Genomic DNA, 10,911 nt, shown 5'->3' on the forward strand with positions numbered 1-10,911 from the left:
AGTGAATTTAAATTATTTAAAATTTGGGCGAGATGATGTGTAATGCTTTAGATGACCGGAAGGCTGTAAGTGAAGTAGCGTTTATAATTACATCACGTCCGATCATAAGTGTACGTGCGCGCGCACACACATATCGGCGGAATTTAAGCACCTTCTTTCTTCAATGAAGAAATGCCTAGAAGCCGTCCCGTGGGTTGGGCAGGATTAGCTTGCATTCAATGAACCACTTGCTGAAAGTGGGCCAACACAGTGTTCACAAGCGTGCACAAAATGTGAAGGCAGTTGATGGCCGCCTCAGGGTCTTCTCTAATTTGCACGCTTAGGCTTTTAAAGTTCAGCATTGTGAAGGTGGGGTAGTTAAGAATAACCTTCCATCCTGCACCAAGGAGTTGTGCGCAAAAATGGTTAAGAGCGATGTACGGGTGCACTAAATTCCTCGGCCAGAGTGGCGGACTTACCTAAACAAAAAAACAACGTCATTGATGCTGCGCTGCCCTGCTAGCCTGACATTGCCGCTGTTTCTCGATCCACTTACAAGTATAATTTATGTAGAAGTATTCAAAATTGACCGAGAAGCCAAATAAGCTCTGACTCGATTTGGTATCCCCATTTAAAAAACTCAGATTTTAATTGCTCATTGGTTATTGAAAAATTCTTAATTTCACTATCGACTGTCTTCTTAGCAATCGAAGAACATTGGAAATTGCGAATACAGACTTTGTAAAGGCGTCTTTCTTCAATATAGATGGGGACTTTTTACCCAGGTCGATAGTAAAATCCCTAAGTAAGCTCGAAGGAGGTATGAAGTGGATAATATTGGGCTTCCTTCGTTCGGTGACGTTTCATTTGAGCTCTCTGAAAGGGTCAAGGAATAATTGAGCGTGATCTTAGACAGAGCGCTATTCACGAAGCCTAATACAGCAGTGAGTAAAAAAGACGTCGGTTGCTCTATACTGGTGTAAAAGTGCCGTTGAGAAGTAATGGCGCCCTATCAAAAGTAGTCAACTGGCTGTAACCATAATCAGGCCAAATATTTTGTGTGTATTAGAATGCAAAGAAAAGCGTTAGAAAGATGTAAGAGCTGCCCGTCTTGAATCCAGCGGGATGCTCCGGACTAGTTTTAATCTAACGCCTACAGCTATGCTTGGCGTTGTATCCTCGCAGATATTTCTGACAATATGGGCATTTAGTCGGATCAGCGAGCGCCAAGCGAAAACACCGACATGAAAAGTTGTAAGAAGTGAACCGCAGTTGGCCAAAGTAGATTTTTTAACTGGCTGAGTGCAAACTCTCGCGTCTGGCAGGAATTCTGAATGGGATATAATGTGGAACAATTTTCCGTCATCCCTTGTCAAATTTGGCTTGGAGACAAACCGGTTTCGGCGTTGTGCCATCTTCTCGAGAACGAAAAATTACACTGAAGATGGCACAACGCCGAAACCGGTTTGTCTCCAAGCCAAATTTGACAAGGGATGACGGAAAATTGTTCCACATTATATCCCATTCAGAATTCCTGCCAGACGCGAGAGTTTGCACTCAGCCAGTTAAAAAATCTACTTTGGCCAACTGCGGTTCACTTCTTACAACTTTTCATGTCGGTGTTTTCGCTTGGCGCTCGCTGATCCGACTAAANTTTGTCTAATGTAAAACCGTGCGTTACGCGTTGGAGTCGTTTTAACATTTTGTTGGAAAACTTGCGGCAAAAATGTGTGCTTAATCACTGTGCTGTGAAAATGACATTTTAAATCTTTTGAAAAATTATGACACAATTTAAGGCGAATTCATACAAGGTGGTGTTACCGAAACAGCTGATTTCGAGGCGAATTGTGCTGATTGCCAAAATAATGTTGTGTTCTGATTGTCGTCATCCGTATAATTTGTTAGCATAGTTTTATTTGGTTTTTGTTCTGCCGCTATCACCTTGTATGAATTGGCCTTTACAGAATTCAAATAATATTATATGCCTATATGGAACGAATACAATTTCGCCAGGATTTTTTTCTTACAATTAAAACTGAGTTTGAGACTTCCAGATTAGGAGCTAATTGAGGCCCATCATAAGTCTTTAGGTTGGAATTTTGCAAAAAAAATTCGAGCAAGCCATCATCCAATTCAGCATAAATTTCAGCGTCGAGTCTGTCTTTTCTTCGGATTTGAATGTAGTTTTTTCGGCTTCAGAAATGTGAAAGTAATGCCTAAATTTACCTCCATGTGTCAAAAATTGATCGATAATGGTAATATTTCTCGATATACCATCCACGGAACTTATGCTCCGGTTCGGCGGAGTCTAAGTCTAAGGAATTCTTGACAAAACCTGGACAATATCAAACCATAACCCCACACAGCACGCATATTACGGATCACTTCTTTGCCAGGATGTTGGATTTTTATAAAATTTTGGTAAATGGGCCTTGCACCACGCGTTTATTATAAAATGCGTGTAGTTCAGTCGCTGCTCAATCGATTTCTATCAAAAAAAAATTTTTTGATCGCGGAATATAGCCACCATTGTCCATCTGCTGTGATGACACATCACACACTGATGCTAAATACCTCGATAAGACAATTTCGGAAAAATAGAGTAAGTTTTCAAACTATTTTTAAGTGCTACATTTAAAAGAAGTGGCTTGTGACCTTTTTTAATTTCATTAAACCACAAAATTGTTAATTTTTTCAACCTCCCTATGCAATACAGTGCATGCAACATTGCAATCAATATCCCCACTAAAACTACAGTGAAATAGAAAACTGCCATTATTGGCGAACAAAGCAAACAGATCAAAAAAAAGTTTTAAAAAACATGAACAAGCTGCTACGAGTATTGTAGTTAACTGAATTAGACGTGCGAATGAAGGAAAGTAAGTATGTATGTATGTATATAAGAACTTGTATGTATAAAAAGCATGTGCATATTTCAATGTATGTATGTTTGTGTGTGCAACAGTATTTATGATAAATAGCCCATACCAAAGCGAAAATCCTTGCGGCGATAGCCAGTACCCATGCCAGAATGCGTTGATGATGCTCTTACACGCAGGATACGCGGCTGTGCCAAACGCTTGAAGCGATGCAACAAACTGCGCACGTATCCTGGCGACGACGACGACGATGACGACGATGATTTACGCTTTTCAACAAAATGCAACGGAATTGCATTCGGTCGATTGTTATTAGCTGTAGTCATGCGCAATTCAATATGCTTCGAATGAGTAATAATGGTTGTAGTTGGAGTAGGTGCTTTGGGTGGCAAACCTTTATCGTTGCGAATAATGCGTTTGGAATAGACGTTTAGATTGTACGAGCATTTAGTATGAAGCAAATATGTTTGAAAATAATTGGTTAGTTAATTGTTTTTTTTTTTTTTTTTTTTTTTTTGGAGTTTTCCATATGTATGCAAGTTTTGTATGAGGAAGAGAAAGAGAGAGAGAGAGAGAGCAGATGAAATAAATATGAAATATATATGAAATATATGTATGTATGTAGGTATTTAAGCAGTATATGTTTAAGCACGAAAAAGCAGTTATTTTGCGATAAATTTATATATATGTATATATACATATATATTTATACACAGAATTAGTTCATTCTTACGTTCAATGCTGTATTGGATTAAATATTCATTTATATACATATATAAAATATACATATTTGCTTTGTATCAATAAATTCTGGAGTATCTTTGTTTTCCAGTGTACTCACATTTAACACGCAGCCAAGTGGAGGCGCTCCTTTCACCAGCCTCATTGCTGGCGAGACACTGAAACATGGCTCCGTCCTCGAGTGTAAGCTTTTTGATGATCAGTGAATTGTCCTCCTGAAATGTGTATCTGGAAATGCAATGTGTGGAACACAATTAGCTATGATCGTTAACAAGCAATTCGATTTGATAAAAGGCATCGCGAATGATCTCGAAACTTTCGCAAAGTCGTAGATTTTTTGGTAGAAAAGCAATATCATTGGGGTCGAACAACACTAGGGGGTACCTGTGTTTCTAGCCAATACCACAATAAGGCGGTAGATAGATATAGCGGACCCTGTTTCCGCCGACCACTATGGATGTAGACCTGGAAGATGTCGAGTCTATTCTCCCCCTCTAATACAGTGTATTTTGCGTTACTGTCGGTATTGCATGTTTTGCAGTCAGGAGACCCTCCGACTGTATTCAAACAACAGCCAATAGATCTTTCATTTCCACCCTAAAAGTCGACAGCAGCCGGCTTCAATGCCAACGAAGTAAGCTCGCTAATGGCTCCCAACAACTTTAGAGCTGACTCTCAGCCCAGAGCGTCATAAACTCGGACCATAAAACCTTGGCGGGTAATAAATCCATCGCTGGTCAAGTAAAGGTTTCCTCTCTGTTAGAGCGCAAAGAGACTGGAGAGTAGCCAGAATTCCCCGAAGACCACATCCTGGCATTCTTTCTGCTAGTCGAAAGAAGACAGAACCTTCGTAAGCTGCGGATTATAAAGTAGTTGTCTTTTTAGACATTGAAGGCGCTTTTAGTAATGCTGTACCGGAAGTCATTCTTAAACCCCTGTTCCAAACAGATCTTTCGGAAAATTCGGTAGGATTTATCCGAGCTTTTCAAGGCACAAGAACGGTATTGACAGAGACGGGGGATCACCACTTAGCTGATATGCTATATGAGGCATACCACAGGGCGGAATTATGTCCCAACCCTATGGAATGTCACAATAAATAGTCTGTTACTGCGATGAAAGCGCACAGAATTTGAACTTGTAGCTTTCGCGGTGCTAAATATGGTAGAAAACATCTTTCAGGCAGACCATGTTGAGGTCAGACCAAGTAGAGTCGGCCTATAGCTATGTATAAAGGGAGCTGTGCTATGCGCAGAAAACGAATTTGGCAATAGTAGGCTCATACTTCTCTGCTACAAAATTTCCTATGATGCGAAAGTACCGCTAGCACCTTGTAAACTGTGGCCGCCTTGAGTTGTTAAAACAAAAGATGGACGGATGAACCAACATGTAGAGTGGCTAGTCGCATCTGGCCCAGGTTTGAAAAAGAGAGGTCTAAAGCCCTTCATAAATCTCTTGGAATGCCCTCAACGTAAGCTGGTTGTGGGGGTCGTCACTTGCCACTTCTAAATAGGGATACACGAAAGAAAAATTAGATTTCAAATTTATACAGACATATTCAATAATCGATTAGTTTTGTTTAACTGTTAAAAAATGTTGGTCCCTATCATTATTTTCGGGGATTACTTGCCAGAACATTACTCAAATGTATTTAGATTTAGGAATTTTTATCTTAATTTTCAATTTCACTACAACACTACACTACAACTGCACATTTATTATAAAATATATACATTCTTACCCTCCCTCGTCCCCTTCGCCCAATACTCACTTTCCGTCATTCGCTTCGATGGGTTCGGCATTTTTGTACCACTTCACCACTGGCATTGGATCGCCCACAACATCACACGTCAGCGTTACCAGCGCACCAAATTCACCAAAGGTTTCCGTGCGCATTTGTGTGAAAAATGTAGGTGGTTCCAATACCTCCACCTTGGCGCTAACGGTCACCGTATCATAGCCACCGCTACGTAGTCGCACCTGACACGTATACTCGCCGGAATGTGTTAAATTAACGGATAGCAGTGACAGCGAACGATTCCAAGGATCGTTAAGTGTATGCGCCACACCAGCACTTTCAATGGGTATACCATCCTTTAGCCACAATGTTTCCAATTCATGCAACGGCCGCGCATTAGCGATGCACTCCAACACGGCCACCTGCTCGCCACGCTTCACTTTCATATCTTGTGGATGGACAACGATTTCGGGTGCCACCTCAACATACGGATCCCCACTCACGTTCAACTGTATGAAGGCGCTATTCTCCTCCTTCCCCAGCTGTGTGTTTATAGCACGCGCACGATATGCTTTACGATCGTCCTCGTCGGCGCTGAGTATAATCAATTGATTCGATTTGGTTACGGCATATTTGATGTCATAGTTCAGCGGACCTTCAACCGTTTGCCACATGACCGAAGGTGACGGTTGTGACTCGATGGTTGGCAAATCGAAAATGGCCGGATGACCTGACGTCACCGTAAGATGGCCAAGTGTGGTGTTCTCGAAGATGCCCATATCTGAAAATAAAAGAAGTAGTGGAAGTGTGTAAGTGAGAGAGCTGTAAAGTCAGTCAATTAAGTAAAGAAGTGTAATAGGAAGAAGTTAAGACAATTAAGTAATGCATCTCTGTAGGCGTGAAAAACGATGTCAGCGGCTATTGCTCCAGCTAGTGAGCGGATGCTTGTTGATTGGATAAGCCTAGCAAGAGTTAAGGACAAAACTGAATCTAAAAAAAAAAGCAGCGAATGGTACTTTAAGTGTTACATTAATTAAATGTCGCCGCTTCCATAGCTGCCACTTCAAAGTAAGCATGAAAAAATTCTGTTAGAAGACACATCAAATGAAAGCAATAAAGGGAGAAAAAAATTCTGAGCAAAAGATACGCTTTTAGGAATATATCTGTGAAATTATTCTTCACATACCCTTTCAAAAATTGCATGCTGAGTACTACAATTTTAGCACAAATTGTGCAATTTTTAGGCCTGTCTAATTAACGTAATTTTTCAATATTGCACAAGGTGGCATCATGGCAAGATTTAAAAAATTACTTTTTTCCGGTATCATAATTTAAAAATATTTTTTTTATTTAAATACATCCTTCTGAATTTCTTCACCTACATATACTATTTTTAGGGGCGGAATTTTGGTTTGATTATTTAGCTGAAGTAGAAAGGGCCCTTGTATTTGGCACTTGTTCACTAGAAAGATAACCCTACTGAAAGTTCCTAAAAAGATAACCATACATCTGTGAGACGTATCATGGTTTGTTTGTCTTAATTTTATTGTAATACAACTCTTATGAAATTTTTTTTTCAAACATCGATACATATATGTATATATGTACTTACATTAGGATGCATCACCAAAAAATGTTGCGGTTTTTCATTGGAAATTTAAAATTCGTTAAATTTTAAGACTTCCGCCAAAATATTTCGTATGAATGTTAAGATGTATTTTGATTCCGTTGATACAATTTTTTGCAGACCTTTTAAGCTTAAACCCGCATATTATCTGAGGTGTATTTTTAGAAAAAATATTTAAAAAAAGTAAAATGAAAAAACCGGTATTTGTAGGCTCTTAATGATTTTAATAAATTTTATACTTCTGATGGAAAAGTACCGTTTTTGTATAGGGCTTGATGCACTCTAATGTACATACTTACATGTATTTGGAAATAAATTAATATACATACATATGTACAAAAATTCATAAATATGTATATGTATATGCATGTATGCATGTGTCTGTTTCTCTAAGCTGAGTGTACTAATTAAATTAAGTGTCTTTTGATTGCCAAGACACAGACTTCCTTAATTTGATAATAAGTAAGAAGAATGTAACTTTGCCGGAAAATTCACTCGTTTATTTGATCACACCGGAATGCCGCGTCAACTTAAATAAGCCATATCTTCATACAGTAATACATGATACTCAATTACATATGGATGTAAGCGCCAAAGTTTTGGGGAAATATTCAACAGCTTTAAATATAATTACATGTGTACTAGGAATGTTAATCCCGGGATCCCGGACTTTTTTAGGTCTCAAAAATCCGGGGATTCTTGACAAGTAAATAAAAACGCTACTTTAAATAAAAAAGTAGGTTTCAAACCCATTTATTTATTGTTTATTTTATGGTAGGAGAGCTTCTGAAACAATATAGAAGCAATTTTTTCGATTCAAGTTGTTGAAAAGTAATGAATATCTAAATCCCTGGACTAATCCCGGGCTCCCGAGATTGTGACAACGCCATCCCGAAAATTCCGGGATCGGAAAAAGCCGAAAAATTAACATCCCTATAAAATACCCGGCGCAAGTATTAAATATAAGCCGTCATCGATTCGTCACTTCGCTGCTTGCTATGTTTGAGTTACGGTCGCGTAACGAAAAATTTTGCATGTGAAAGCAACAACAAAGTTAGCTAGCAAAGATGAACGATAGCGAGTTTGGTTGTACCTCATTGAGTTCGTTCGTTTCGCCACTCGGTAACTGTTGGCGAATCGATGACGGCTATAGTTTTTCACCTTTCTGAAAACTGCCGTTACATGGCAAGAAGAGTGGTTTTACCCCTATTTCTAACAATTTCCATAGTAGCTTCAGTTATACTAAGGGCCGTTTTCTGAAGTAACCTTTAAGCTTCAGTAGTTACTAAAATATCGCAGTTTTCGTATTTCTGAAAATTACCGTTATATGGGAAGTGGGCGTGGTTACTGTCCGATTTCGCCCATTTTCAATACCAACCTACCTCGGGTAAAGGGCAATCTACATACCATGAGATATCTCAACATTTGCTCGAGTTATCGTGTACACGGACGGACGGACAGACGGACGGACAGACAGACATGGCGTAATCAACTTCTCTTTTCATTCTGATCATTTAGGTATACATTTGTCTATATCTATCACGATTCGTTTTGATTGTTACAAAAAGCCGTTATGTGAACAAAGTTATAATACCCTAGTGCACAAGTGCGCTCGGGTATAAAAAAAAGTATGAATATTTGTTATGAGACAAAATAGATATGTAAAGTAAGTTTCACTTCTCCAGTGTGGCCCAGGCGCACTTACGTTTTTATGGCAGAAGTACACTCGTAGGTCTGCTTTGTCGACAGCTATTCATAAAAAAAATTTTAATGTTGCCGGGACCAAAAATTTAACCATAGCCCTCTCGAGTGGCATTAAGTAGGCAACTCTATGCACTCGGCTGCGGTGGCGAAAGCACTATTCAAACCCGATAAAAATAAAAAAATGCAATAAAATATTAAAAAACAGTTAAAGTAAGACCAAAAAAGAATTTTTCACTAATTTTTATTTGTTTTACTTTTGATTAAAAAAAATGTGAATTTAACTTGTTTTGCTCTTATATAAATAAAAGCCACGTTTTGGTCATGATTTCATACCAACATAAGCATTTTCACTGCAAGAAAACTATGTAAAATTAAACCGGTTTATCCGGGTTTTTCTGAATTAAAAAATATGCCACACTCCAATAACTCGAAAACCGGTTAGGGGAAGAAGGCGAATAATCCAACACCCTAGTAGGTTCAGTAAGATTCAGGCGTAAACGTACTGTATTGCATTGTCTTGCCATTTCTAATTTTGCAATCCTCTATTAATTTTCAGTTTTTCTTCCAACTCATTCGCGCTGTGCGCTCATCATCAAACCGAACTTGCAACTAAATTGTGTTTGCTATTAAAAACCATTATCTGAAGTGTCTTTAATTTGTCATTCTAGTTCTTTTCTCTACATAGTAATACTTCTATGTTTGCATGTACTTACATATACATACATACATATGAATTGTTTACTCACATGCAACTTCGATGTCAATTTTCTCACTGAAAATCGAACCAGCATCGTTTTTTGCTATGCACTGATAGCTACCAGCATCCTCGCGCCTCGTTTTTTGCAACCGATAATATTGGCTGGAAGAAAAATCGCCAATTGGTATGCCATCCTTTAGCCACCGATATGTGGGCTGTGGATATCCTGCAAATAAACGATAAGAAAACAAACTAATATTAGTATAATGTAATAAAGAAGAGGCGGCTGAAAGAGATTTGAATTAAAATAGGGCAGCAGTGATGGACATTCAACAATGGAACAATGAGTGAATGGATAGCGAGGATAGCTGAATGGCGTTAGCAAATAATGGGTTTCCTTATTTAGCACAAAATGTTAGATATTTGGTCTTTACTTTTAATTGGCTTTTTAATGAGAATTATGTACATAGGTTCTCTCCACAAAGTGTAAAGTGCTCACAGAGGGTTGTGCGGAAAAATATTGGAATGACCACTAACAATAATTAAAATGCCATACAACTGCATCAAAACATTGCGCGCCTTAAATTATTCGAATAGCAAAAAAAAAAATTCTTTCTAAATGAAAAAAATGATTTGTTCTTTTTTCGATAAGCTTCACAAACCCATCGGCACTTTGCGCAATAAAGTATCTACAGATAAATATTTGTTAAGAATAAAATTCTCCGCTCACAAAAGAAAATTGAACTATTGTACACATGATTCCGACTTATTTTATTTCTATTTCTATTTCCATTGCTATGGTATTTAAAATATTTTATTTCTGTATGCACCAGCAATGCATAAACACATACATACATATTGATATGCAAACAAATGCTGTCAGTTTTGAATTTCAATGCCTTAAATTCGGGATGAGAGTGTGCCTTCTCTTGTGTGTGTGTTAACTAATGAAAGCTCAGCAGAATCGTTTGTCGTCCAACGAAAATTTTATTTATAAAGCAATTTATTCTTTCAAAAACACACAGCTGTAAACATTCAATGCTCGCTTAAATGTCGATCAATCAATTGAAAACAATAAAAAAAAATTGAAATAATAAATTGAATGGAGTGTGCAAAATTGAATAAAAAGAGAAATGAAATCGAGTTGGAGACAACCTGTCAATATTAACACCCACATACATTTACACACAAATGTATATTTTCATAAAAATGTATGCAGATTCTTATGTACATTAGGGCGGGTTATTTTGTTTTACTATGCGAGTATGGCTTAGTAGTATTCTTAGTAAAATTCTAAGCAAAATTTGTCGAAGAAGCCATGGGCCTTAAATCAATTTAAGCCAAATTGCGAAAATAGTTTTTCTTAGCAGTGTGTTATTTTAGTGTAAGTAGTGTAGTAAAGTATTAAATTTTTTGTTTCAAAAACATGGTCAAAGGAGTGTTTTTTGTATGAGAAATCAGTTTTAGAACCAGAGTGCCCAGATTGGACGATTTAGCGCCAAGTTGGCAATTTTTTTTGGATGTTTGCGTGTAAAAATTTAAGAAG

The 10,911-nt window shown here is 37.9% G+C and overlaps 1 protein-coding gene across 1 annotated transcript; it reads right to left on the bottom strand.

Moving 5' to 3' along the window:
* Positions 1-2,947: 2,947 nt before the first annotated feature.
* LOC108373400 (protein sidekick-like) lies at positions 2,948-9,591 on the bottom strand (the record flags this gene model as incomplete). Its single annotated transcript, XM_017629274.1, has 4 exons — positions 2,948-3,252; positions 3,700-3,827; positions 5,371-6,118; positions 9,415-9,591. Coding segments are annotated over 4 exons (1,358 nt in total), but the record flags the coding sequence as incomplete, so codon positions are not given.
* Between the last annotated feature and the right edge of the window lie 1,320 nt (positions 9,592-10,911).

Source organism: Rhagoletis zephyria, unplaced genomic scaffold, assembly GCF_001687245.7.
Source record: "Rhagoletis zephyria isolate East Lansing unplaced genomic scaffold, Rhagoletis_zephyria_1.1 Rzeph_scaffold_06664, whole genome shotgun sequence".
NCBI lineage: Eukaryota > Metazoa > Arthropoda > Insecta > Diptera > Tephritidae > Rhagoletis > Rhagoletis zephyria.